The 27,931-nt window shown below is 37.1% G+C and overlaps 5 protein-coding genes across 8 annotated transcripts; 3 read left to right on the top strand and 2 right to left on the bottom strand.

Annotated features, from left to right (window-relative positions):
* Positions 1 to 118: 118 nt before the first annotated feature.
* Positions 119 to 3,893, bottom strand: LOC145234202 (uncharacterized). Its single transcript, XM_080098958.1, has 4 exons — positions 3,545 to 3,893; positions 2,031 to 2,175; positions 609 to 715; positions 119 to 361 (listed from the first exon to the last, which is right to left on the bottom strand). Exons 1-4 carry the CDS (start codon positions 3,794 to 3,796, stop codon positions 119 to 121), a joined length of 747 nt encoding a protein of 248 aa, XP_079955084.1. The 5' UTR covers positions 3,797 to 3,893.
* A 499-nt stretch (positions 3,894 to 4,392) lies between these two features.
* On the bottom strand, positions 4,393 to 10,091 carry LOC145233681 (glutamyl-tRNA(Gln) amidotransferase subunit A, mitochondrial-like). The gene is made up of 10 exons (XM_080098454.1): positions 9,956 to 10,091; positions 9,624 to 9,760; positions 9,064 to 9,249; positions 8,754 to 8,900; positions 7,269 to 7,444; positions 7,088 to 7,200; positions 6,635 to 6,727; positions 5,839 to 5,918; positions 5,227 to 5,361; positions 4,393 to 4,855 (listed from the first exon to the last, which is right to left on the bottom strand). Exons 1-10 carry the CDS (start codon positions 9,989 to 9,991, stop codon positions 4,468 to 4,470), a joined length of 1,491 nt encoding a protein of 496 aa, XP_079954580.1. The 5' UTR covers positions 9,992 to 10,091; the 3' UTR covers positions 4,393 to 4,467.
* Positions 10,092 to 10,686: 595 nt separating this feature from the next.
* LOC145233757 (uncharacterized) lies at positions 10,687 to 16,445 on the top strand. Of its 2 annotated transcripts, none has more exons than XM_080098538.1 (5): positions 10,687 to 10,882; positions 11,097 to 11,189; positions 14,276 to 14,372; positions 15,114 to 15,374; positions 15,933 to 16,445. In XM_080098538.1, exons 1-5 carry the CDS (start codon positions 10,841 to 10,843, stop codon positions 16,250 to 16,252), a joined length of 813 nt encoding a protein of 270 aa, XP_079954664.1. In that variant the 5' UTR covers positions 10,687 to 10,840; the 3' UTR covers positions 16,253 to 16,445. The 2 variants fall into 2 exon arrangements, with proteins under 2 accessions (XP_079954664.1, XP_079954663.1); XM_080098537.1 differs by having other exon boundaries at positions 15,099 to 15,374.
* LOC145233756 (uncharacterized) lies at positions 12,228 to 13,916 on the top strand. The gene has a single exon (XM_080098536.1). It carries the CDS (start codon positions 12,743 to 12,745, stop codon positions 13,817 to 13,819), a length of 1,077 nt encoding a protein of 358 aa, XP_079954662.1. The 5' UTR covers positions 12,228 to 12,742; the 3' UTR covers positions 13,820 to 13,916.
* Positions 16,446 to 19,431: 2,986 nt separating the features above from the next.
* LOC145234633 (uncharacterized) lies at positions 19,432 to 23,812 on the top strand. 3 transcript variants are annotated; one of them, XM_080099347.1, is made up of 5 exons: positions 19,432 to 19,576; positions 19,790 to 19,889; positions 20,345 to 20,602; positions 20,886 to 23,219; positions 23,464 to 23,812. In XM_080099347.1, exons 1-4 carry the CDS (start codon positions 19,445 to 19,447, stop codon positions 21,212 to 21,214), a joined length of 819 nt encoding a protein of 272 aa, XP_079955473.1. In that variant the 5' UTR covers positions 19,432 to 19,444; the 3' UTR covers positions 21,215 to 23,219; positions 23,464 to 23,812. The 3 variants fall into 3 exon arrangements, with proteins under 3 accessions (XP_079955473.1, XP_079955472.1, XP_079955471.1); XM_080099346.1 differs by having other exon boundaries at positions 20,342 to 20,602; XM_080099345.1 differs by lacking the exons at positions 19,432 to 19,576; positions 19,790 to 19,889; positions 20,345 to 20,602 and having other exon boundaries at positions 21,219 to 23,219.
* The last annotated feature ends 4,119 nt before the right edge of the window (positions 23,813 to 27,931 follow it).

Raw genomic sequence — 27,931 nt, 5'->3', positions numbered from 1 at the left:
TCCAAACAAAAATGAATAGGCTATATCATGATATCTTATCGTTCATATTTTGTGAAATAACGCGTGCTATAGCGTTTCTGATAAAACCTAATTGCAAAGTAAAAAGTCTAAAACCAATTTAGAAAAAATACTTTACGCAAACCACTGCCAAAACGAAAAACACAATAGCAAAGAATACATATAGCTGTCTTTCCATGTAGATCATAATGTCATCTTCTTTTAGCAACTCTTTTACGAGGCTAGCTCCTTTGTTTTTGTGCGGAAAAGGAATGTTCTTTGGTATTTCGACATCAAGAAATTTGCATAATGGTTCCCAACCTTCGTTCACTCTGTAAACCAACAAGCGATCCTTTGGAGCTCTCTACAGAAAAAAAGTTGAATTAAAGTAAGAAATGCAACATTTATAACGTTTTGAAATCTACCCTACATGATTTAGTAGTTCTAACATGCGAAGACATTTCAAACGGCAAACTGTATATATTTATCGACAAGTATGCCGCGATCTCTGGTCTGCATCGACGCTTCGTGGCTGATCCCAGTATGAATATATTCATGGTATTATTCAAAGGCAATTAAGAACTGATAGTCTCATGTTTTTATATGCTTACCTTTAGAACATCGTCGTTGTGTTTTCGAAACATTCTTCGCATTGCCTCTTCATTAAACAACGTCAGTCGAGTCCAGGGCCAAACATTTCGGATTCCCAATAGGCCCACTGGAAATATATCACACAAAGCTGTTAACATCCAGTTTTAGAACAAAATACTAGGGATTTGGGTCATATATCACTTTCACAAACAACTTAAAAATATAATAATGAAGGTGGATGAAACGGAATCTGTTAAAGCTAATTTCAATTGATGTCCAATTTAATTATCGTCAGGTTTTGTGTGTTAAGGGGTGCAGTTTGAAATTAATAATCTGTTTAGGGCAGGGGTGGGCAAGCTACGACCCCCTCCCCATCGGTTCTCGTACCATACTTTGGGACTAAACACAGATACTTTTTACGTGCTTTAGCCTGTAGTTTCTGCCACGATATTTTGCAAATAGTCACTTGACACAACTTTTTCGTTCGGTTTCGGACGTTTGCTGTTTGTCTTTTAGAACGAACACATGTAGGCTACGTACTGATAGGCTACGTACTCAAAAAAGTGTGAGAAATACTTGTTACCAGATGATATCACCGTGGGCTGTTTTATGATTAATTACTTGACTAGTCAGTCTATGACTTCATGTTTGTTCTATTAGGCGGCCGCAACTTAGCACAGTGATCCACAACAAGAATTCCATGAAACAAAGCTCTGTCGCAGTGTACCCTTCTTACCGTCGCAATTTTAAAAACTTATTAAAGTTTGTTACTACATGTGGTAATATTAAAAGTTACTAAAATGACCACAATCATGACATTGAGTGTAATGTTTCGATGTTTTCCAGTTGAGCCGCAATACGCAAGTGTTGGGACTGTACATTCTATCATAACAACTTACATGTGTTGCGGTACGTTTATGTTGCATTGCGTAACAAAACTGATTTTAAGTGATTTTAAAAGCAGTGCAACAAAAAAATTGGAAGTGCTGTCTAATTTATTTTACTAAAGTCAGGAAAATTCGGCCCAAGTTTTAGATCAAATTTTAGGGTTGTATTTAAAAATGTTTTTTTGTTATTCTGCATACTTTAGTCTAGTGTAAGGATGATGTTTTACAGTGTCTTACTATTATAGAACAAAAACTGCTAAATGCTTTGTTTGTGCACACTGAGTGCAGAAGGTTGCGGAGCACTGGCAATGTGATGTGGACATCTTGTTTCAATGCACAGTATATGTGTCAATATGACCACCGAACGTACGAGTAAAAGATTTAATTATTGGCAAAGTGTAATTTTTTAGGCTTTGGAAAATAGAATGTTGCAGTATATTGGTATTTTTGTACCGTAGTTTGTTGTTCGTACAATAACATTCATACATAAATCATCTTAACCCAAGAATGCATTTTTCAAATAAGATGCAAGTAAATAATGCTAAAATCACTTACATGCAAACTTTCGATACTGGACGCATTTCCAGCCTGTATATGTGAATGCAAGCATGCATTTTAGTAAATAATCATTGCTTAGACTCTCCATTTGTCCCACCATGCTGTTGTACCATTTGGTTTCATCTCGTATGGTAAGAATAATCTAAAAGCAGGTTTGTACGTTTTGCTTAACGTAAACAGCATTGGTTGACAATATTTATTTTGCCTGGATGTTATAAAGTGCCTCAGTTTTCGACTGAGTACATTACTAGCAAAAATATAAATTTTAAAGCAGCGTTCTATGTCGGACCGGGTTCAGGATTCGGTTTTCTTTTAACAAACGCACTTGATTCAGCCCGAACTTTCTGTGTCCGTAATTGTTTGAAAAAAATATACCCAGCTAACTTGCTTTTTTGCAGAACTTTAGCTAATGCCCAATAGGCCCTAACACAGCGGTTCTCAAACTGGGGTCTGCGGTCCCTTAGAGCAGGGGTCGGCAATCTTTTTTTGCACTGCGGACCGTTTTTTGCACTGCGGACCGTTTTTGAAACTAAAATTTTTTCGCGGACCGGTCTTCAAAAATCTACAAATATTTAGCAATAAAAACGCTAAAATTAGTTTATTATTCCCAAGATAGGGGGCAAAATGTTATATAGCATTTAACCTAAAAAAGTTACGGCCCGGTAACGAATTCCTACATAGGACAGGTCTTCTCTAGGCAATGTCGCTGAAATAATATTTTGGGTCGCCTATTTTGTAACAAATCGTCTAGTTTTAACCTGGTTTCGAAATATTTATCTCGCGACTGTTGCGCAATATTAGTTACATAACGATTTAATTCAACTCCATAAAATCTGTTTTTTTGTAACATCATATGTTATGTGTTAGCTCCCTGCTATTGGTTGTCTGGCTAATAGTGTTTTGAGCTCGCACAAATTACGTGTTTTGAGGCTAATAGTGTTTTGAGCTCGTACAAATTACGTGTTTTGAGGCTAATAGTGGTTTGAGCTCGTACAAATTACGTGTTTTGAGGCTAATAGTGTTTTGAGCTCGTACAAATTACGTGTTTTGAGGCTAATAGTGTTTTGAGCTCGTACAAATTACGTGTTTTGAGGCTAATAGTGTTTTGAGCTCGTACAAATCCGTTTTTTTGCCAAAATTCTACGGGCGTAGTAATTTTTTTTGAAAATCAACTTAAAAGCTTTTCTGAAAAAACCACACACGAAAAAGTGAAACAGTTATATGCACATCGATCCAAACCAGTGGTCGTAACTGGTGGTCCATAATGACCTTTTGGGTGGTCCACATGACGTTGATTATATTTTGTGTTAAATTGGAAAAAGGCTAGTTGCAAACAATGTATCGGATATTCAGTGCGAAAAAAGGTTATCCAAGTTATTGGCAATTTGTGTTATCTGTTATAAAATTATGCATGTGCATAAACCACGAAACTAAATTTTAGAAATAGTTGAGTCTAGTCAAAAATATCGCAAACCGCTGCCTTAAACAACAAAATAAAATCTGTTTCATACTTTTGCTTCAGGAAATGCTTCAGCCAATTCTTCCCAGTACATGCAAGGCGGAGAATCAGTTACAGCATCAACGTTTTCATACATTCTTCGAAAATCGCTAATATTTCCTCCTTTTTCATTGATCGTCAACCAATCGTCCCCAAGATAGTAAAAGTTCTCCATCCAATCATAAACTTCATATCCCAACAATGTCAAAGCAGCGAACATTGATTTTGTGCCAGTTTTTGGCATACCTGCTACAATAACTTTCATTTCTGATGGATAACTATTATTTTTTTGACGACTTACAAGGCGTTTGCACTAAAATTATTGACAACAAGAAGTTAGACTAGGTACGTAGCCCATTACTAATAGCTGATATACAGTTCACTAAAAAAATGATGAACACACTAAAACATGACCAGGATGTATCTGACTGCTACTTGTCAATTAATATATGGATTGGATTGTGTCAAATAGCAATTACTATTGATCTTTTTACCGTTTTTTCAGTTCACGCCGCTTGGTATGCCTCTGTCTCAGGCCAAAGTGCTGGCTATTGAGAACCCGCGGTTTAGACAGCGGTACTTTTTGACAATGCTCGGTTCAGACAGCCGACAGGGCAGGCAGTGGGAGCAAATGTCAAACGGTTAGTGGCTTCGTGTCTGCATTTACATAATTAGCCAGCCAGTCCCAAAATCATTTTTTTCGAAAAATATGTATGGTCAGAGGGTTTACCTGGTCCAGAATCCGAATATTTCTAATTGTTTTAAGGCAAAATTGAATATTGCTATTCGGTAATGCATCTTTAGTTTCACCGAGCAGTCAATACAGTATATGCTTCTGCGAAAATTGTTCGACAAACTGGGTAAAAAAATGTTTGTGTATTATGCATTTTATTTTTAGTGCAAACTTCAGCAAAAAAAGCAAACGAAACAAACAGTTCATGAGGTAAAGTCTAGCTGAAGTCCTGGAAAGGCAACCTCCTGCTCAATAAACTTTGCAGCGCGCAGTAACGTCTGTTCGTTAAAATTGTCTGCCATAAGTTGCAAGGATACTGGAAGACCTTCTTTGCTAATCTTAATCGGCACGCTTATTCCAGGAACGCCAGACATATTGGCAGGCTGTGTGTATATATCGTGTTCGGCGCATCTAGAACGGTTGTTTGCCTGGATGAAATCACTGTAACGGGCTGCTGTAGAGATTGACACCGGGGTGAGAAGGAGGTCTACGCCGGATCCGCCCGTCGAATTTCCCGCAAATACGGCTCGAAAGTCGTTGACGATCAGACGTCGGATTTTAAGCGCTTGTTCGTAGTATTTTGTGTAGTTTCTGAAAAAAAAGTTTTGGTACATACAATGTTTATGTGGAATTCACGACATGTAATGATATACCCACTCCTAACATGCAATCAATTCTTGGTATTTCATTAATCAAAGTTTTGGCATGTTGTTTTCACCTAATTTATTCTTTCATTACAGAAGAAAAAAATATTTACTGTTTCAAAAGTAAGCATTTTTTGGTAAACTTTATGTCGGTAAACGTTTTTAGAAACTATATGATTTAGGCTTTTTAGCCTGCTACTCCCAAATACTACATTAGCCAAAACGGCCTATCTCTTGTCACTAGCTGCACTGATGATACTTTATATAGGTCGAAGCTTAAACTTTCACTACCATTACAAAGGAAGGAATTTTTCTCACTGTTTTAATAGGAAGTAATTGCCGGCCAAAATCCTTTGCTTAACAGTGTTTCCAAACCCAGCGGTTCTTCCATCAGCAAGCATTTCACTAAAACTTGAACCAGAACCCCGATGTCCAAACTCTATGCCATCGTACCTTACAAATAAGAACTAGTTTGATCCATATATTTGATCCAAGACAAAAAAAAATTAGACATATATTGTAAAACAGTGTTTCTTAACTGGTGGGGAATTGTGCACATGCAGAGGGAAATTGTGTTAGTCAATGGTACCTGAACTGTTGCTTAAAGTATTACTTGTATATTCAAGGTCATAAATCTGAATATTCAGTTACAAAGTTAAGCATTTTCAATCGAATAAAGATTATTATTGTTATTTATGCCACAAAACATGCTCATAAAAATGAGAGGGAAACTATACCAAAAAGTTCAATAACCATTGTTCTAAAACTTGACAACCCTTATGTCCCGAACTTTTTGTAATTGGCCAGATTGTTTTTTTAAAGTAAGGATAGGCCACACTTTGGAATTTAGAACCATTTTAAAAAAATTACACTGGTCTATAAGCTGAAGCACCACACAGTTAAAATGTGTAGAAACACTAAAATATCCACCTTGCCATATTTGAAGCAACATCACCACTTGACAAAATATAATAACACTGAATGGAGTGCATTGTATTGGGTAGACTCACCTGCATAAAAATGTTCAATGTTTGATAATTTGACAAAACTTACGAATGACAGAAAAACACCATATGTTTATTACCGTATTTTACGGACCATAAGGCGCAATTTAAATCCTTTTTTTCCCTCATAAATTGATCGTGCGCCTTATAAGCCGGTGCGCCTAATGTATGGATCAAGTAGTGCTTTATTGCCTACACTCCAGTACCGATACTATTATTATATAAATAAACCACCGTCTTACACAACAAACTACGGTAAAAGCAACTAGCAACTGTGATATTCACTAGGCTCATTTTTTCTTTTGCTCATTGTACTATTGTGACTTGCTTACATTTATTACATAACAAGTAAACTTTTATAACCCATACTCCTTAAAATACGTTGCGTTCTATAGCCCGGTGCGCCTTATGTATAAACAAAAAACTAATCAAAGCAATTTATTGACAGTGCGCCTTATAATCGGGTGCGTTTTATGGTCTGTAAAATACGGTACACAAAATCGCAGGTAATGGCCAGGCTTGGCTCTTTCTTTAAATTTAGCAACAATTTGATGCAAAACAAATTAGCATTTAATAAAATCATACAAGTGAAACTATGTATAGATTTTTTTTAAAATAAAATAAAATTATGAGTTTGAGGGTCTAATAATTAGAAAATAAACAAAAAGTGCCACATCCATTGACTGGTGTATTTTGTTTAGAAAAGTTACAAGGCATCATACCGATACAACTTTGGCCCCCGCATCAGAAAATTTTCCAGCCATCCAATCCCAGGCATCAAGTATTTCTGGAGACAGTTGAGGACCATGATATTCCTGAAACATTAAAACTATACAATATGTATGTTAAAAGTGTAAACACCACAACTAAAAAGTGTTAAATTTACAGACAACAACCTTTTGTAAGCAATTAACTCAAATAAAAATCTTTTTTGATAACAGGCTAAAATTTGCAAAACAGAATATGTAATAAACCAGTGTGAAATAGAACAAATAGAATAAAAGTGTAAAAGTTTTCAGACAACAACCTTTTGCACAATTAACTTAAAATCTTTACTGATAATAGACTAAAGCATGGATTTTGCAGTGAAATAAAACAGAGTATTCCATTAACTGTGTATATTTTTTCATGTAATAATATAGAAAATAAATCTAAAAAAGGTAAAAAATTCAAACCTTCGGAATTCCGATTACAAGATCTTTTACTTTTTCTACTTCTGCTAATTTAACATTTGGTGTAGTGTGTTGTGCACTGGTTGAGTCCAATGGATCATGTCCGGACATAATATCTAATAACAGAAAACTTTTAGTCACCTCAGTAGTGGCAAACATAATTCAGCTACGTTTGCTGACTCACTAAAAAATAATGCTGCATCATCCACTGATCTTGTAAATATCCCTGGTGTGTCCATAGCATTTGCAAGGCTGATTAAACCATGTCTTGACAATGCTCCATAAGTGGGTTTTAGCCCTACAGTTCCACAAAGTGCTGCTGGACTTCGTACTGACCCACCAGTGTCAGAACCTAATGCACTACAAAAATTTGTTGGTAGTATGTAACAATAGGACTCAAATCAAGGCATAAGTATTCTATAACAGTGCTCTTCAACCGATGTGCATGATGGACATTAGGGTGCACCAAAATATGCATGGGATGCCAGTACCAAAAGGTATACAAGGGTGCATCACAAACTTTTAATGAACCATTGATATTTGACTTTCAAGATATTAGAAAAAAAATGTGGGTTTCAACTTATGTATAACCCAGGTATAGGCGCCGAGTGTGCGGTGGCGGGGTGGCGCCGCCACCTTGGATTTGTAAAGCACAGTGGCGGCCACCGTGGATATTTTGATTTGTTTGTAGCGGTATCGTATGAAACATTGTAAAATCTAGAAGCATTTTGGTATTTAAACAAGCGTACTGGCGAAAAAGCATCAAAACGTGCCGAAACTGCAAAATGTTTTGGTTAGTGTCTTGTTTATGACGTCAAACACACAATTGTTGGCATTGAATGTATGGCCAGTATTGTGTTCAATGCTATTGTACTGTAATAAATAGTTATATTTTGGTGATACGAGAGCAACAACTTGACGAAACGTTTCCTAAACGTTGCTGAACCAAAAATAACGTTAAAGCAAAGTGTTTCAAATGAATAATATTTCAAAAATTTTTGACGAACATTGCATTCTATTTTCTAATTGGAGCTTGTGTGGTTGTACGCATTGGTGACGTCACTTCATGTGACGTCATAATTTACGTCCGCCACCTTGCATTTTTGTAAAACTCGGCGCCTATGAACCCAGGTAAACTTTTGCAATGGTTTATCCCCGTGTCTAGTTCTATAGTTGCTGTGTTACATTCGGGTGATGTTAGGATATTGAGTGTTGGTTTTTTCGCCGATGTTTCATAGAAAATTCATAAACATATGCTTGGAGTTAGTTGACAAGATGATATGCATAATGATTTTTCATATCGCTTTTTATCTCAGTTTACCTTTTAGGAAACAGGGTGCATGAGTTCGTCACAACAACTTTAAGGGTTCACCACACCAAAAAAGGTTGAAGAGCACTGTTCTACAGAATCAGTTACAAATTTATTGTTTTAACCGACGTTTTAACAACCTATTCAGGCCCTTTGTCAAAGTAATAACACTTTAGAAAACTCAAAATAATGGAAACAAAACGCAAACAATGACATGATAAGCGCAAATATAAGAAACACCATGATTCTAATTAAATGTCTTTAAGCAACTGCCTGCAGCAAACAGAGAGCAACATGTACTATACAAAGTTAGTTGTTTAGTTTGCAGGTGAGTTGATAAGAAACTTTTTTACCACTTACAAAAAACATGAACCAGTAGCAACAGCAACTGCGCTTCCACCAGAACTTCCACCTGTAATGTACCAATCATTTTCATCCTCTGATTTGCCAAAATCGTATTTCCAAGGACTTTTGACTGCACCAAAGGCTGAATCAACAGATCCAGATCTACATAAAAATCACTGCATATGTCAATCTTTGGCTAAAAAATAGGGCTTAAAACAATATCTTGACTGCAACACCTAATCAGCTACTTTGATATTAAATCCTTTATTTTGAATAATTACTAAACACACATATAGACAAAAAAAGTTAATCAAAACTAACTTACCCCATTGCAAATTCATCCATATTGGTTTTACCCATTATTGTACCTCCAGCAGCACACAGTTTTTCAACAACAGTAGCATTGTAGCTGGGAACAAACTGTTTCAACATATTGGATGCACATGTTGTTTTTTCACCTTTGGTGCAGTAATTATCTTTTACTCCAAATGGCAATCCAGCCAAGGAACCTCTGCAAAAAGATTCCAAGTTATGCAGAATGAAAATACACATTATGTAAATATTTTTTCTGTATGGTCTAGCAAATGTACTGTAATTTAGATTATTCTGCTGTTGTTTGTTACATCATAGTTTCATTTTAATACAGAACATCCCACCCTCATCATAATATATTCATGTTGTGTATTACTTTTCTAGAACTGCCCAAGGAATGTGTTAATGATTGTACAACAAAAAACAAAGAAAACTGTATGGTTTACCATCTTAACTCAATTAACTTAGCTTAACCCTAAAAGAAAACAGCAATAGTTCATATTGCATTGATTTTATTATGTTGTTGTATGGGCATTTCATCATAATATTGTTGTCTATGAAAATCATACTTACTGAGAAATGTCTTGACCTTTTTCATGGTTTGTTGTAGTTATAAAAGCGTTGAGGTCTTTCACTTGTTGCATTCGCTTTGTACATGCTGCATACACTTCAGGCAAGGAAACAGTTCCCTCTTGCAATAATTTAAGAACCTTCAAACACAGCAAAAATGGGTGTTTAGTAAATATGTAAATATAAGCATTTGACTTGAACCAGTACCCAATTTATATTAAACTTGTTGGGGAGAAAATGTTTAATGTTGATGTTAACATATCAACATGAAGTTTCAATTGTTTCTTATTAACTTTTACAATAATCTATCAAAGTATTGATAAATACGAACTTACCTCTACTGCAGTCCTATTTACAATATTTGACACCATTTTACTGTTTTCTATCTCATCAGCTATTCAGCTTCATTGCATGTTTCTATTTAGTATTTACAAGCTGCAAAGGGTATGGAAAAACTTAAATAATCGTATCAGAATTAAACTTTTGATTCTTAATTTCTTGTATCTGAATGAGAGTTTTTTGCACGAAAGTTGTACTGTTGTTTTATTAATTTTTTTCAAACAAATGATCCCATTTCGGCTATGGGGCATTTGGATTTATATTTTAAACCCTCAGGGCTCAGGCCTCATTCTGTAAAAGTTTTCATGCTTTTCGCACAGGAGGGAAATTACCGTTATGCATCAACAGTTTCTGGCTTTAAAAAATATATACTGAGATAAGCAAATATGGCATAATGGTCTTATTACATTGCACGTATTTACATATTAAACTAGCAAAAATCCCATCTGTATGATTTGAATACACAAATACATATTTCGCATTTCAAGTATTTGCTAACCTGCGTTGTTATATATGTTACATTTACATGTACGTATTTTCAGGAAAATATTTTCAGGAAGGACGCGGTCTTTCTGTTTCGTTTTGTTTTACAGACTTTAATTCGGGTTAACAAGAGTTTGATTGCCTTGTTGCAGTGTTAACACCAACGTCAATCAACCTGTTTGATTTTAGTTTGCGAAACCACTGGTTTACCTACGCACGGCCTGGCCTAGTTAATCAATGCTGTCATCCAGTTGTCGGTTCACGCAGACAGCAACCAACTTTCGTTCGACTGTTTGTTAGTCATAAGTTAAGCAATTGTTCTTTCCGCAGTTGATGTGTAACAGGATTTGCAAGCTTACTGCGTTCAATTCGATGAAAGTTAGCATTTATTGATAAAAATGAGTCAAAATGGAATGTCGAAATTGGAACAAAACTTAAATGTAAGATTTTTGTGTGAAAAGTGTTTTTGTGTCAAAATTATACTACAGTCTGTTTGTGCGAAACATTGTTTGATTGCAGTTTTTGATTGCCACCTTACTAATTCGATTGATTGTCTATTTCAATGTGATGTTGTCAGTGAAGACGTATCCTACCCAATCACAAACATAAAAGTTGTTAAAAGACAACCGAAACAGCGCTTAATTTTTGTTTTAGTTTGTAGTCCTTCAGACAGATGAAGAATTTAATGATGATCGACCTCCGTTGCCTAAACCTAGGCGTAAGCAATCGGGCTTTGACCTGGAAATGGTAAGAATTAAATCTAGTATCTTAAAAAGCCAAGCTGTGTCCGTTTTAGCAGGCCAAATAATTGTTTTGGAAAACAACCAGGATTCAAAACTGTTTCCCTTTGTGGAGCGATAACATTTGTAAAGTGACTTGTGGTGGCAGCTCTTCTATGACAGTTTGATAAAACTTACTTTTGTAGCAGCTACCAATCTACTATATAACTTCATAAACTTTGTTATGGTTGACTGAGCAGACATCCTGGGGTAGGGGAGAGCGGGGTAAAATGAGGTGGTGAGGTAAAATGAAGTTGACCGTTTTTAGGCGACCTACTTACGCCACCGTGCGCCGAATCTGTGTTTAGGCGGCCATTTTGAGTATCAATCTTGTCAAGGAAAGATTTTGATTTAGGCGGTTCTTTAAAAAGTTTGGAGCAAAAAAATTAAAAATAGCCTGTTTCTTAAAATGAGTGACATAAGTTTGATCCTTTTTTTCCCAAGACATACACAGTTTAGAAATAAAAATTCTTTATTTTGGACTGGTTAGTGCTGAGACAAAATAATTGGTAATGAATCAAAAAGTTTTCCAGTTACTAATATTTTTTGTGAAAGCTTTTTCTGTTCAGTACAGGCGGGGGGCAAAATGAAGTACCCCACTTCATTTTACCCCACTGTGGTATTGCAATACAACTAACCCATATTTATTGTTTTCGGCTATTACAATGGCAAGCAATGTAGTATTTTTATTGGTATAGCATAGCTGGCTAGCTGCTAAACAGTTGAGAAACAAAGAATTGGTTTAGGATTTGGAAATTGTATTATTTTTTATTTAAATGTAAGCTATTGCAGTTCGTATTTTTATTAGACAACCACCATGGCAAGAATATATAAAAGAAAAACTAATAGGCAAAACTGGTCCAAGCAAGCCATGCAATCAGCAGTATTAGAGGTGACAAACAAACATATGAGCTACAGAGAGGCATCAGAAAGTTTGTCCCAGATTTTTCAGTATATCAGCTGCATTTACCGATTAATGTTAGGTTACTTTTCACTGTCACTGTGTTTTTTAAATTTTACCAATACTAAAATTTTGCAGAACTTGGAAGATACAGACCAATTTTTTCTGTTGTACAAGAAAAGCAATTGGTTAAATATGTCAAAATTTTGGAAGCATCACTGTTTGGTCTTACTCCAAAAGAACTTCGTGGACTAGCATTTCAAGTTGCTAAAAGAAACAACATAGAAAACAAATTTAATCAAAACACTGGCTTAGCCGGCAAAGATTGGCTTCGAGGATTTTTAAAAAGACACCAAAGCCTCTCTGTTCGTAAACCTGAAGCTACATCTGCTGCTCGTGCTGCTGGTTTCAACAAAGTAGTTGTGGGCAAATTTTTTGCATTGTTAGTTAAAGTTATTGAAGAAAATCAGTTAACGGCTGGTTCAATTTATAATTGTGATGAAACAGGTGTAACAAGCGTACCAAAGTCCCTATCCAAAATAATTTCAATTAAAGGTAAACGCCAAGTCGGTACATTAACATCAGCAGAAAGAGGCCAAACCATTACCTTGGAATTATGCATGTGCGCAGATGGAAAGTACATGCCACCCATGTTTATATTCCCCAGAAAGCGGATGAAACCAGAGCTTATGGATGGTGCAATGTCTGGGGCATGGGCAACATGCCACCCCTCAGGATGGATGCAGTCAGATCTATTTGTTGAATGGATGAAAAAAATTATTATATTTAGTCATGCTTCACTGAACTCTAAAGTTTTGTTATTACTTGATGGTCATTCCACACATACGATGAACATTGACGTTATTGATTTGGCTAAGAACAATGGAGTCATAATGCTTTGTTTTCCACCGCATTGCACTCATCGGCTGCAGCCTCTTGATGTGAGCTTTATGAAGCCACTGAGCACTTATTATGCTCAAATGGTCAAACAGTGGTTAAGAAGCAATCCGGGTAGAGTAGTATCTGCTTTTCAAATAGCAAAGCTGGTCAGTGAGGCATTTTTGCAAGCAGCAACTATGCGTACTGCTATTAATGGATTCAAAACAACCGGTATTTGGCCAGTAAATGAAAATGTCTTCGATGAGGCAGATTATGCCCCCTCGACAACCACTGATATTATCCCATCTACGATAACCACTCCTTCAGTCACAACACCTCTAGAAGATCTGCCTTCAAATAACCTAGTGCTAAATGCTGAGCCAAACATGGACAATGCGGCCAGTATCACTGATACTACATCAAATCTTGATTTGTCATTTGCCCAATCTATTTGTGATGTGATGCCAATTCCAAAAGTCAAACAAACAACTTTTAGAAAAAAAAGAAAGAGAGGTTCAACAAGTATTTTAACTAGCTCCCCTTACCTGTCAAAGCTGAAGTTGCAAACACCAAACAAAGAAAAACAACCTAAAAAAGGAAAACACTGCAAGAAGTCTTTGAAGTATAAAAAAGCTGCAAACAATGTGAAAGTTGATCAGGAAGAAGATGCAGCCTGCTTATTTTGTGAGGAATTATATTCCACTTCTACAGAAGGATGGATTTGTTGCTGTATCTGTCATAGGTGGGCACATTACTCGTGTGCTGGAGTTGATGAGTGTGAAAGGTGTATTCGCTATATTTGCGATTTATGTCAGTGATTAGGCCTGTTACTGAAAAAAAGTGTTCATTGGTTGGATTTGTTGTTGTTTTTCGCAAATACTTTGTTTATAAATGCAAAAAAACAATTTGTTGCTATTTTGTGTGTTTTGTTCTTTTTCGTTTTAGTGCAGTTTGACAAAACCTCATTTTACCCCACCCATGGGGCAAAATGGGAAAAAATGGACCCTTGGGAAATTTAAAATAACTTGTTGTTTGTAAAGTAAAGCTTGGCTATTTGGGTTGGTTTCTGTAGGAGATAGATTAAACTACCTGTCAGGTAAGTTTGGGTTCAATATTACCAGTGTTAACGAAGCTACGACGGTTTCCGCTTAAGTGTCCCATTATACCCCGCTTTCCCCTATATGAAGCGCAAAGCCATGCATGTAACAAGGTCTAAACGTGTGGTATGCTTTACAATGCAGTACGATAATGCTAAATACAGTGCAATAATACAGGTAAGAAATCACAGTTCGTCCCTTCCACCTTACCCTGCTCCATGTCCACCTCCCGTACCTTACCCCATTATGAGCGGATACTTGGAAAAGTCAACAAGTATGTTTTAAATTGCCTTTGTACTTATGCCATGTTGACTGTAATGTTTTGTTGCATTGTTTAAACTACTTGCTTGTGGTTGTGCAACAGCAGCTGGGTACCTGTATGTCAATACTGTTGCAATTTACGATTTTTTTAACGTCAACGTTTCAAAGTATAATGAACATAAGGTTTATTAGTGAAATTCGTTTTGGTTCTGTAGGCTATTTCTGTTGGCTTTTTACATACAATATTATTCACTAACACGCTGGTAACCAGAGGCAAACAAAAACCTTCAATAGTAAAGCGTCCTGCAAAATGTTTATGAGGTACTGGCAATTTTTAAAGCCAAGGGCTATTTCAGGATTGGCGTTTAATGTAATTTAACCATGTGATAATACAATACCATGTGATAATCAAATCTATTCAGTGGTGGGATTCAGCCGGTTTGCACCGAGTCTATAGAACTGTCTCTCGAAATTTTATGAGATCAGCAAACCGGTTAGCATTACTGGTTACTGTCATTGGATTTCTTCAATTTATTTGATACACCGATTTTTGAGATCCAAGTTGCTCATCCAAGTAGCTCACGTGAAAAATGTGACTTTTGTGATAGAACCGGCTGACAAAAAAATGAATCCCACCACTGAATCTATTGTTGTTTGAAGCCATCACTGTTTCGCAAATAAAAGGGTTTCTTTATTTCAGTACCAAACAAACACTAAATTTTTACAATCTTAACGTCAGGCGATGCTACATTAGGTTATAAGGGGCAGACTTGGGCGAAACGCATTGTCGAAGTATCAGAAGGCAGTCTTCGCTACTACAACAGTCGCGAGGAGAAAGTGGATACGGCGGTGGTTGTACCTTTGGTCGACTCCTTTGTTTCTGTACAAGGGAAAAAATATATCCGACTGGAATCAAAAAGCGGAATCAGAGTTTTTCGCGCTTCAAGCGAGGCCCGTGCCCAGCAATGGGTCTTCGTAATTTCCCGCTACGCAATGACTGCACCAATAGCTGAAGGTACAAATTGTTACATATTACTTTAACTAATTGCAAAGTGAAATGTTTTAGTTTCAAATTGTTAATACTTATTTAAAGAACAATATCTTTATTTTTTATTTATTTAATGCAAACCAAACATGGTTCAACCTTTTGCAACACCAAACTGCCATAGGGTTTATGATCTTAGTTGTTGGCTGACTTTTGTAAAAATGAGTTATAAAACCCGCCTAGCTGCATCGATTTTCGGATTACAATTTACTGTAACAAAATTTATCAATATATAAGTATTAAGCGTTTTGCTAAAAATTGCTGATATTACTGAACAAGAAAATTAACCACTCTTTTTTAACCTGGGATGTCAAAATTGTTGCCATATGAACTATATTTATTACGGGTATTCACTGTTTTGTCACAATGAACATGATGACGTTTGCTTGGAGTTAGATAGAGAGTTGTAATACACCACATTATATCGTAATGCTTGAATTCAACCATGTTTTGGTTAATTCAGCGTAATTATAACATTTTTGCTTTGCCGTGTTTATCTGTAATTGAGATTGTACCTAACTTTTCTAGGATTTTGTCAAAAACTAAGCGGAAGCAAGAACACCTTGGAGGAACGTTACCTGCGCATTTCGGCTGATGGAATTCTGACCTGGTACAAAAGTGAGAGCGACACAGATCCACGCGGTGCGCTACAGATCAGGGGAGAGGAAATAATCATTAATCCGGATGAAACATCAGAAATTTGGCTGCAAACACAAGACAGAAAATATGAGTTCAAATTTTCCGACTCTTACGAAGCTAACGAATGGATGGTTATCCTTGGATATCATTCAAAACGAAAGCCTCTAGTTAACACCGCTATATCCGTACGTAATAAATTGAAGAAATAGTCCTTACATTTTATGTACAAGTCTCATTCTAACCGAAATATATTATTGATTGTTATTGTGGACCAAAGTCGTATAATGGACCATGTATAGGTGTACAGCATACAAAGTATTTTTTTGTAATAAAATACAGTTGCATTGCGTTCTGAAGTTTTCGTGCGCATTTCGCACACAACGAAATTTTATCTTTAGAAATAAATCTAACGATAAAATGTCGTTAAGTGCGAACGGCGTTTTTCTTTTACTTGATGTTAATTTAGATTTTTGCCAAATACAGAACATTGAGAATACTTTTGTGCCTTTTCTTTCTATTGCAAAGTACTTAAATTTATTGTAAATCGTAAGAAGTAGCATTTGCAGGGAGTGCGATTTCTACTCGTATTAAGGACCAAATAAACGCATTAAGCAGACACATTTTTTGCTGACTATTTGCATCACACACACACGACCATCCAGTGCTTGGAATTATTACGCGACCTCAACCTCAAAATACTGCTACCTTAAAAAACTGTTGCAAACCACAGCTGGCCTGTAAATTTTACCTCACAAATACAAATTCCGCTTAGATCAGTGGTCTTCAACCTATGGGTCGCGACCCCAAGTGGGGTCGCCTAAACTTTTTCTGGGGTCGCGATAAGTCACCGAATTTAATTCATTTCATATTAAAATGATTTCCAAAAAACAATTAAACATATTTTCTTTTAGACCGCAACTTTTGTTTTGTAGTACAGCTTGCTACCTCTTGTTACAATTAAATCGTGGTAGTGGAATAACAAAAAATGGCTTTATCGATTAACAATGGGTTTGGACCACATGTGTATTATGTAGACTCATCACTTTGTAAGATTAACTTTGTGTTATTCAAGGTGACTCCAGAATCGTAGATCGTAGATTTGCGTAAACTGCCTCTCAGTGTTGCGGAAGAATTCATCACAGCTAATGCAACAAACCACATTTCTTTTAACTGCTTTAAAGTAAAATACCCAAAGGAAAATGGGGTCGCATGTAAATTCTGATTTCATTTTTCCTTAAATTGTGGTCGCCTATAAAAAAGGTTGAAGACCAATGGCTTAGATCAGTGTGGTCCAACTTTATTTTGTTGCGGGCCATTTAAAATCGTTAACTTACTCCGCGGGCCAAGGTCTAAATTTTTTGCAGGTTAACTTTTTTCTGGCGCAAACAGCAGGGTAAATATACACCGTTTTCAATCACTAGATAATTTTTGTTTTTTGTTTTTTATAGTTATATACCAAGTAGCAGCCGTTAAAAACATTTAGTTTATTCTCTGGCTTTCTTCTTTCTGTTGGACATGTTATTGTCGTTCAAATATCGGGGCAGTTATCGAGCAACCAGCGGACTGTCTCGTCATCCAAGGCCGCCAGACCGCTCTTTCCACTTGGTGGACGGAATAGGGGACACCGTGATATTATGTGGTCGGCTGTCTGTCCCTCCACGCCACACTCACATTCCGCAGAAGTTGCCAGACCCCACCTGTACATGGATGATCTAAAGCGGCCCACCCCTGTTCTTAGCCTGTTCAGGCGGGTCCAGGCCCGCCGAGGCAGGCCGAACCCTGATGGTTCGTTTGATTGGTCGGGACGCTAGTAGTCTTCTCTGGCAAAAATGCCTGAAAGGTCTGTTTACACAGACCCTTTATTACACATCACAGTGCGTTGTCATGCGTCACAATAGGAGATTTGCAGCATTTTGTGTTGTTTAATTCCACATTTTAAAACAATGAAAACAAAAATTAAAGGTTGTCAATAAAACATTGGACTTTCGCGGGCCAACAAAATTATCTCGCGGGCCACAATTGGCCCGCGGGCCTGCAGTTGGACCATGCTGGCTTAGATGACCGCCAATGGCCTCAGTATTGTAGTAAAAAAAAACCTTCAGAGAGTCAACATGGCGTATGTTGGTCACGTAATGTAATGTTCATAGAAACAGAAGAAAACTTTATGGCCAACGTTTTTTTAACTGAAAGGGTCTAGTGCTCCAGGACAGGTAAAAATGTTTGTTTTTACAACAGCTGATATTTGGACTTTATTCCAGCAGCGGTTGTTCGGGCGTGCTGGAATGTAAATCAGTTTTAAAAAGTATTTCTTAGCTTTGTAAAGCGAAATATTACGCCATTGCATTTGAAATCGTTTTAAACTAAAGACCCGCAGGTCGCTCGTCTGACATTGCTAACATCTTTTTAAAGAACGAAGTTTATGTTGCAATCAATATGACGTCATAGAGACGAAGTGTTTGTTCTGGTGCATAAAGTTATATTGTTTGCTATTGATAACGGATTTAACCTTGTACCGTGCTGGTATTCTGATGGATCTTTGCTTTGTCTGTACGCAACAGACACGGCAGTTCCGGTTAAACGTTTAAAACTCAAACAGTTTGCGTTAGGTACAGATTTTAATTGCTGCTAAACAGAAAGTAGTTGGGTGACCTGCATGCATGTCCGACGTACGCCCAATAAGCCACCGCAAACAAACTGTAAAGGGGTTGTGCAATGTTTGACCAGCAAAGTCAGTCAGTCAGTGCTTTCATTTTCTTTAGCTTAAGTTGCTTGTTGTTAGTAGCTGATCGAATTATCATTACATTTTGATTTGCTAAATGCCTATAAAGTAGCAAACTGTCTTCTTTAAAAGTTTAAGATGCTCTGCGCCCAGTCTTTATTATATTTAGCAGGAATGTATAACTGATTGTTTTTATTCTGCATCAGGAATTGTTTTTTCAAAAGCATTAGGGATTTTCAGAACTAATAAAATCAGAGTGGCATGGTTGCCAAATTATGCTTTATAAGTCTGTTTTAGCAGAAAAAAAGTTTGTCAACAAACAACTATTTGTTATGAAATAAATTAACAGACTTATTTACAGGCATTTCTTAGTGCAAGCATAGTTTAAAACCTAATAACAATGTAAGTGTACAGGGTCGGAAGCCGCAGGGGGTTGAGTCTATAAGTGCAGCCTTCAATGGCGTTTAATGTAGCTAAATGTAAAGGAACGTATTTTTAACTCCCCAAGGCTTATGACCAGAATTAACAAACCCAAAATATAGTCGATGCGGACCCCATGAAAGAAGATGTATTGTTAAGTGGCCTTTATAAACAAAATTATACCATGTACCATTGGGACTATACGACTAATGGTTATTTAACATATTTGTGATTTCATAAGTAGTGGTAGTGCTTTGTTGCAATGGATACATATGATATGCCAAAAAGCAATCGTCCACGAATCGCCGAAAAGCCCCCCTTACCCCTTCCGAGGGTGCCCCTAGGTAATCATTCGCAGACCCTTGAGCACCACCCTTCGACCCCGACTAGACAGGTATTTTTAGATTTCGATAGGCTGTAATACAAATAATGCTGTTATACAAATAATTGCGGTTGCAACACTACAATATGATGAACACAATATTGCATAACAGTGCATCCATTGTTGAATATATTAAACGTAAACTTTTTAAGCAGGCTAATTGTTTTTATAGTTGATAGTGATATTGGCGCATAAATTGATAAATATTTGCATTTTTTATTTTAGTTGCCACGGGAGCCAGCCCAAACTCCACCTCCCAAATACACCCCAACCCCTCCGATACCTGACCCAATTATTAGCGGATATTTGGAAAAAAGCACTACAGGTCAATATGCTGTGTAACATTTATTTAATCAAAACCAAAATTCCTTTAATTTTAATGAGTGAGTGACAGCCTAAGCTCTTGCTGATAACTGCTCTTTAGCGTCACAATGCGGTAAAAATATCAAGAATTTCCTCAGTCAGAACCACAAACACCATACCTCACGGCAGACCTAGATTTAGGTGGATTTCGATAAGTGGCAAGGAGTTGAAATATTTAATCAGCACCCAAAGAGGCGTATGTTGCAAACCAAGTAAAATTAGTTTTATTGTATTTCGTAAGATAATACTTTACCCCCACCCAAGAAGCCTTAACCGTCAGCGTTGTTAGAGATATATGGTTTAAATAGGCATTTGTGCTCTTGGTACTATACTGATCGGAATTTAGCTAAATGTGGGGCTGTCGTGCGGTATGATGTTAGTAGATTTTCCATTTCCTAAAGCGTAATTTTCTAGAAGAAGGAGGCCGTGGATGGGTAAAGAAATATGTCGAAGTGGCGGAAGGAAAGTTTCGTTTTTACAACAGCCGTGAAGAAAAGATGGACGCTGTGGCTGAAATTGTGCTGGGTAATGCCTTTGTCTCTGTCCAGTCCAAACGACAGATTCGCGTCGATTCAAGCAACGGCGTTCGCGTCTTCAGAGCTGCATCAGAAGCTCTTGCTTATCGCTGGTTCTGTGTCATTGCCCGACATAGCAAGATTGTTCCCACTGGAGAATGTAAGTACGGGCTCAAACATCGTGATTTCAAATTGCACGTTTTTTCAAATAACAACAAATTTCTTTTTTTGTCTCCAAGCAATATTACATGTCAATAATTTTGGGCGCAAAGGGTTTTACTTGAATAAAAATATAATTTGTAAGTAAAATTTATGAAATGGCCTGCAAGTAAAGGCTAAATGTAATCTAAAGGTTTTTGGCCTACACTTACTTCCGATTTGCAAATTATTATTATCAGTTTTAAAATGTTACAATGTTCACAGAGTGTATTTAACATTTCTAGGTTGGTGTAAAAAGTTGAGTGGCAGTAAAAAAATCTTTGAAGAAAGGCACTTACGTCTTTCAGCCGACGGGCGGCTTTCTTGGTACAAATCTGACAGTGAAGACGCTCAACAACGTGGCTTTATTCAAGTTCGAGGTGAAGGCACTTCCATTAACCCGGAATTGCAAACAGAGCTATGGGTGCAAACCAAAGAACGTCAGTATCAGTTCCAAATGGTAGATAGAGAAGAAACATCGCGATGGTTTGGTATTGTAAGTTGGCACTCACACCGTTTGCCCATGGAACAAATAGCCGTTTCGGAAACAGCTGTAAAAGTAGGAAAGACCTAAGCACTTTGGCATATTGTATTTTGTATGCTGCATCTTGTGTTACAAAACGTATAAATTTCTTTTCCAAGATTAATCATCTGCAGTGATTTAGGTTATCAAGTACCAATTTACAGTGTTATGTGTAAAGTCTACAATAACTAGATTGATAATAAAGTATCATCTGACTTTTGACTTGTGTCTCTTATTCGCGAATGCCATGTTCAAAGTAAAGTTTCTTGGGGTGAAATAATACTTGTCAACAAAATGTATCTAAGCTATTACACAACGAATAGTTCAAATACTTTACCCTGTCTTCCGATCTTGTGCCCGTTATTGTGTCCTTACCAAATGCTAAGTATTGTTGTGATTAACATGCGTAATGCCATTCTTTGCATACAAAATATATAATTATATTAGTTCACTTTAGTTTACTGGCGGGCCTAACGAAAGGGGAGGTGTTATTTTAATTTAACAGTTTCTCTGAAGTTGAAAAATGGTGGTGATGATTGGTCAGTAGAGTACATCATTCTGTCCATGCCTAGTGTTTAAAACGGCGTCAATAAATGTTTTGCATCTGTATATGTTTTTTTCTCACAAAGGGCCCTTTTATATCAGTAGGTCTAGCTGTGTTTGACGAAGTTCAATTAAGTGTAGGCCAAGGCGTTGCTACGGCGTGAGTGGATACTTTTGTTCCGCCGACAAAAAACGCAAAATGCTTTGTAGTGCTGAAAGCAAAACATCAGCATTTGATACCAACACGGCGTGTCCAAACCCAGCAGCGCCTAATATTGTAATTGCAACAGACCAGATACAAGTTGTAGCTTCAGTTTGTAAAGTTACTTTCGTTGTTGTTAGAAAGTGAAGTTATGTTGTACCTTTCTAATCCTTTCGAAGAAATTTGAAACCACCAGCACAAGAGCATCAAAATCAGCATCAAGTTTCGGGTACAATGGATATTGTGATATAACAATGGCCTGCGTCGAAGCCTTTTACTATTCAGAGTTTGGGCTGGCAGATGAAGCGAAGGCAATCGCATCATTTCCGCAGTTATATTAAGTGCATTTGAGCAGAACGAACAGTATGTTGATTGTATTGCAAGGTGAAGGAGGTCGGTATAGGTAGCGTTTTGTTTTCTGTACCTGTGTCTATGTATTTTGGTCAACTATACTTGTTAATGTGTGTTTGGTATAGTCAACATTTGTTTTATGTGCCTGTGTCTTTGTATTTTATTTGACTATACTTGCTGTTATTGTGTGTTTTTGTTTGTTGGGATAGTGGATCATTAGACACAGAATTTGCACCGCATTTGCCAATGGAAACCAAACAAAACTGGAGTTTTTTGAAGGATGTCACAAGCAGCTATCAGTGGACTACCAACCTATCCGACTTTCAAACAACCCAAACTGGATTTTGTTCATCCATTGGACACTTTACTCTTAAAAACGATCAAAACGGTTATTTAGTTAATACGCCCTGTTTAGCTTCAGCTTGTGCAGGCGAGAAAAGTTATTTGTTTCTTTGCAACGCAAAAGACTTTGCCATTGAGGTGTGGCAAATTAACTTGGACGATGGCAAAGTAGCTTCCTACCTAGGGTCCATAACTATGCCCGAAATGAATATAAAATCGAGATTGGCCTGCAAAGTTGCAAAAGGGATTTGTTGGCTATGTGTTTCTTTACCCGACCACAGCTGTGTGGCTTACCTAAAACTAAACTTGAAATCCTTAGACCCAACAGTGGAGTTCTGTGGCAAAATTCAGCACCCTACGTTATTTAGGCCTACAGGAATTGCTGTAAGCGGTCCCAACCAAACTAAACTAGCTGTTGTAGACGCTGTCTCTGGCAGTATCCACCTTTTTAAGGAGAACGATGGGGGATTTAAATTTTTTGAAGAAATTACGGACGAGAATACTAAACGTTTGTCTGCCGCTTCACAGGCTTGTTTTGATGCGAACAACAAGCTATGGGTGTCTGATTACGTCAACAGTATCATTTTACTATGCACAGTTGATGATCTAAAAACAAGCGTAAGTAACTGATGGGTAATTCAAATAAGATATGTTTGTTTTTTATTTTGGTATTTTGTGTTTTAATGTTATTTTGGTATTTTGACGACACACATGTATTACATAATATAAAAAAATAGATATTTATGTCCCACTTTTTATGTGGGTCTGTTACAGCATGCAAACATGTCCACATTTTCTTTTTTACGTCCGGCAAAACATTATAGTCGATTTTTATTATTGATTTTGACCCTTTGTTTTGTAGGTGTTTATGACTCAAGAGGGAGTTCAGGGTTTAGCAACTACAACAAGCCAAAGTTATCCAGTGGTCGGATGTTCTACTAAATCAAATCGCGTAATGTCGCTGCAGAGCAAGAATTCCGTTGTGAAATTTCGTGACGTTTTGCCTTCGCTTTGTGATTTTCAATCACCCCAGTTTGTGACCAGTTTTTCGAATGTGTTTGTTGTTTCCTGCAGGGATAGAAGCAGTAGAGAGCCCATAATTAGTTTCTACAAAACAGAGTAGTAAATTCATTTGTTGTTTTTGCTTTTAGAAAAAATCATGAAATGGCTTCATTCTTATTTCTGTGCTTCAAAATATATATTTTATTGTGTTTGTTTGTTGGATTTTGCCATTGTGTGAGATTGATTGGATTCTTTATTCTGCATTTCTCGTTTGCATTTTGCGTACAACACAAATCACCTAACATAGGTGGAAGGCATTGGAATGGTTTGTCTAAACAGCGTTAAATTAATCGGCCGAGTACACGCCAACAAGATATATATAGAATTTTTTAACTCAGCAAAATTATTACAAAAACATGTGTAGCCCTACTCCTAATTAGCCTATAGCTTTAAAGTTTAAACTGATAAAAACACAATCTAATTCTCCTTTTTTTCTTGGACCCCGGTGGCGTTGACATGAATCGGTTAGTTTCTATAGCTTCCTGGTAATTATGAGGAGAATCCACTATCAAACTGGATTGATTAAAGAGAATTGTCATTTCCAACGACTCATTTTACTTCAACATGTGAATAATTTTGTAATGCAAATTGTTTCGGTAAATATTCCCAAAATTGTCTTGATTCAATAAAGGAGAAACGCTACCTTTACAATTCTAACGCGTATGGTAGGCCTAACTTTAAGCTTTTGTCAAAAATTTCCATTACCTAATACAGTACCAGTTGGTATTTGCATAGCTTGGCCACACGTTCATGTATGTTGTGGCTTTTCTAAGAACTTATAGTTATATCGCATTTTTAAGAACTCTTTCCCTGAATTGTTAATTACAAAATAACATTACATATTTGGTATGGAAAGATTGGAAACAATCATACTCAGCAAACTTGAATAAATAAACAATAGTTTGATACGGATTATGTCGCGTTCCGTGTGCTGGGTTAAAATTAGAACTGTTAATATTATCACATAACTCTCAAAACAGATGAAAACAGGTTATTTGTGTCCTTGAAATGTCCCAAGACATTCAAAGCGACCTTATCTAGCCGCAATACCGCTATACATCAACATAACAAACTACGTCACGTTTTACGTCATGCTATTTCGCAACGCGGCCTCATTGTCCGCGCCGACTCACGCCTTCGTCGTTAGCCAATGAGAACACGGCATTGTAATCACGCGGTTCTGATAAAACGTGCTGCCTTGTTGTGTAGTACAGTTATCGATTATTACCAGTCACACAGCAGTTATAAGCGTCGAAGTAACGTTTTGTTTTTTGACATCGCTAACTGTTAGTGTATGAATTCAGTTGGGTAGTATTGATTGAAAGTCAGTCAGTTACTAACTTTGGAATTTTCTTTGTTCCATTGAAAGCTGTCGCGACGCGTGGAATTTTTTTTCGCGTTGCTGGTTTCATTCGAAGTGGGCGTCTAGGCCACGCCCCCTTAGGCACGCGTCGCGAATCCCGTTCGAAATTGTAAACCACTGGTGTCAAATTATGAATGGCTAGTTCCTTACAGGTAGCTTAGCCTTGTCCCAGCAGCGAGTTTTGAAACACTTGGGTGTTTCGACATAGTGACCAATAATAGCCTTTGTTGCGTCACAAATTTAGCGTGTTTATCTGAACTGCAGTGTGTAAGAACTGCAGTTGAGGACTTGTAACAAGACGTTGTCTGTTTGATCAAAACGTTTATCTTTATGTACACTGTAGAGTGTAGCTTGACGCTATGGTTTTTAAATAATGGTTTGAGTTTAAGCAGTTGTGTAGCCTAAGTGTGTACTCTGGTCAACTGGTCATCTAGTAACGGTCAGTTGCTTGTTTGCCAGGTAAGCACTCATTAGGATAGGTTACGGTTTACTACAAGTGTGTAAATATTGAGAGAAGCCTTTTCGAGTGGTTTTTGTTTGCGAACAAAGATAAACGTTTCTTACTATGGGCAGTAAAAGTGTGAAGGTCTTAAAAAAGCAAAACATAATTATAAAAATAACGTGTGGGAGAATTCAAACTTATTGATTGACTTTAGAGGAAAACACCGCTGCAACAGGCTATTATCAGTCTTTACAAAAATAAGTGGTAATTGATGGCTGGACTGGACGTGCAGGCAAAACATAGATGTTATAATGCTAACATACATGGAACTAGAGAGGAAGTGATTTAAAGTCGCAGCATAAATTCGGTGTCATATTACGTTTCGGCACAATGCTGGTCCTAAGCTAAACTCATGCTCAATTGTGGTGATAAATAGCACGAATTAGAGCCACGGTTAGAAAAGTTCGTTAAAGTTTACACTTGTGTTTAAACAGGCACCAGTTGAATTTAGCATTCATTGCAACATCCAGTTTTAAAGGCATTTTGGCTATTTGATTTGGGCATGGCTTATAAGAAAATTCGTCTGTTGAAACGCATCACATGCTTTAGGCCACTATCAACAGTGTGTTACCGCACAGCCATTAATTTACATATTATTACTACATTAAAACGGGCAACTCATGGCCTTACAATCACTAGTGGTGTGTAGCCTGCCACTGTTGCATCACAAAACGTAACGGAAATGATGCTTAAATGAAGCTAGTATGCATCAACATACGTAAATCATTTGATGTATCTGATTTTTTGCCACGTATTTGAAAAAACAGCTGAGTGTCGCAGTGGCTAAATTGGTGCAAATGATTGTTTGTAGTTTTGTATTTTGTCCGTTTACGACCAAGTGGTCTTACAAAAAAACAAATTTGGTCTGGAAACTGTCTGTATGTTGTGCTGGCGTCGTATACTACAGTGTTGGCCTTCTTATTAAGCGTTCCTCAATAAAAATGTTGTGAGTTATGACCAGCCAAAAAGTCAAACATGACATAAACTTAACCTTTAGTTTTCATATTTCTTAAGCTCGGTGAAACTATAAGCAGAGCTAGAAAAAATGCAAATTTCCCGGGAAGCCACCAAAATTTCCCGCCGTTTTTAGGTAAATCCCCCAAGTTGTTATCTGCAACAGGAGCACTAAACTAACGCAGCAACGTTGTAATTTTCGCACACAAAGAGTATTCCAAACTTATTTATGCGCTTTCGTTGCTTTCTACTACGCTATTCGTAAGTGTTCAAAAAACAAAACACTGAGATGCAGTATATTTTTAAACTCAATAATTAGTCTGTCAAGTTCTAAAAATTACTCCAGCCGATTAGTAAAGATTAAAATTCGTTACAACGATGTGTACTATCACTACTGTTCGTCTGGATTTACCTGTTTTTCATTCATGTTGCTGCTTGTTTTTGTTTCGCGCCATTGCTATACTTGTTGTGAAACAAATGCGTATTGTTGTGCTCGTGCTCGCACACACACACACACGCACACACACACACAATGCGAACAAAGACACTCAGCAGTCAGCACCTTGTGTGTTGGCCTATGTGTCGCAGCGTTTTAGTTACATCACGTTTCGTTGCGTCGCCGGATGTAACCAATAATAAGTTGCGACACATAGGCCAACACACAAGGTGCTGTTGCGTTATTCCACCGCAAAACTTATTTTCGACTTTTGTGTTCGCATTTACACAAAGAGCTAAAAATTTCCCGCGAGGGTGACCGATTTCCCGGGATGGAGCATCCCCATTTCCCCACTTTTTCCCGCCATGACTATAAGCGTGGTTTTCTTCATACAGTATTTGTAAACTGGTGTCCCAAATTTGAGTGGGTTATGATTTGGTAAACCATGCCACAGTTCTGCTTGAGTGATAAAGCGTGTTGACACCTTATCTGACTGCCAGTCTGTTCGGTCAAAATATGTTGCGTTTGTTCGTATTGCAGCTAAATGTGCAAACTTGTAGTTTTGTCTAAAAGCAGTAATTAAGGCACGTCTACAAGCGTAAAATGTTGCTGAAACGAGCTTCCTAGCTTTGACGTACAAACACCCGCCTGTTTATTCGCAAACGACATTGTCTTTAATAAATTGAAATTAAGGCAGCTATTTGTTTAACAGGTGAACTCAAATTCTTTTTGTTTCATGGATAGGATATGTATTTCATGTGATTGTTGCTTAGCCCAGGGGTCCGCAAATAGTGAAATTTGGGTCGCGAGACCTTCCAGTCTGGGTCGCGAAATATTTTAAATTTCCCATGAACATGATCATAGTATCTATAGTTTTAATAAACTTCACATATTTTCAACCTCCTAATTATGTTACATACGACTACGTAAATGTTACATACAGTCTATGTAACAATGCAATAAGTTAAGCGAACCTGCGCAAACGGTCATGCTTTTCTGTTTCCATTTTGCAA

Source organism: Phallusia mammillata, chromosome 6 (assembly GCF_965637545.1).
Source record: "Phallusia mammillata chromosome 6, kaPhaMamm4.hap1.1, whole genome shotgun sequence".
Classification (NCBI taxonomy): domain Eukaryota; kingdom Metazoa; phylum Chordata; class Ascidiacea; order Phlebobranchia; family Ascidiidae; genus Phallusia; species Phallusia mammillata.
Note: the sequence above shows the minus strand (reverse complement) of the source record. Positions and strands in the feature narration are given on the sequence as shown.

Bases quoted from the DNA above. Each gene is read 5' to 3' on its own strand.
- LOC145234202 (XM_080098958.1), bottom strand. From the start codon at position 3,796: ATGAAAGTTATTGTAGCAGGTATGCCAAAAACTGGCACAAAATCAATG. The intron at 716-2,030 runs GTAAGTGATTTT...ATATATTTCCAG, and splicing joins CCAGTATCGAAAGTTTGCAT to TGGGCCTATTGGGAATCCGA. The intron at 362-608 runs GTAAGCATATAA...TTTTTTCTGTAG, and splicing joins ACAACGACGATGTTCTAAAG to AGAGCTCCAAAGGATCGCTT.
- LOC145233681 (XM_080098454.1), bottom strand. From the start codon at position 9,991: ATGGTGTCAAATATTGTAAATAGGACTGCAGTAGAG. The intron at 9,250-9,623 runs GTAAGTATGATT...ATCTTTTTGCAG, and splicing joins AAAGGTCAAGACATTTCTCA to AGGTTCCTTGGCTGGATTGC. The intron at 6,728-7,087 runs GTTTGAATTTTT...TTAATGTTTCAG, and splicing joins TTGTAATCGGAATTCCGAAG to GAATATCATGGTCCTCAACT.
- LOC145233757 (XM_080098537.1), top strand. From the start codon at position 10,841: ATGAGTCAAAATGGAATGTCGAAATTGGAACAAAACTTAAAT. The intron at 14,373-15,098 runs GTATGTTTTAAA...TCTTAACGTCAG, and splicing joins ATACTTGGAAAAGTCAACAA to GCGATGCTACATTAGGTTAT. The intron at 15,375-15,932 runs GTACAAATTGTT...TAACTTTTCTAG, and splicing joins GACTGCACCAATAGCTGAAG to GATTTTGTCAAAAACTAAGC.
- LOC145233756 (XM_080098536.1), top strand. From the start codon at position 12,743: ATGTGCGCAGATGGAAAGTACATGCCACCCATGTTTATATTCCCCAGA.
- LOC145234633 (XM_080099345.1), top strand. From the start codon at position 22,506: ATGGAAACCAAACAAAACTGGAGTTTTTTGAAGGATGTCACAAGCAGC. The intron at 23,220-23,463 runs GTAAGTAACTGA...TTTGTTTTGTAG, and splicing joins TTGATGATCTAAAAACAAGC to GTGTTTATGACTCAAGAGGG.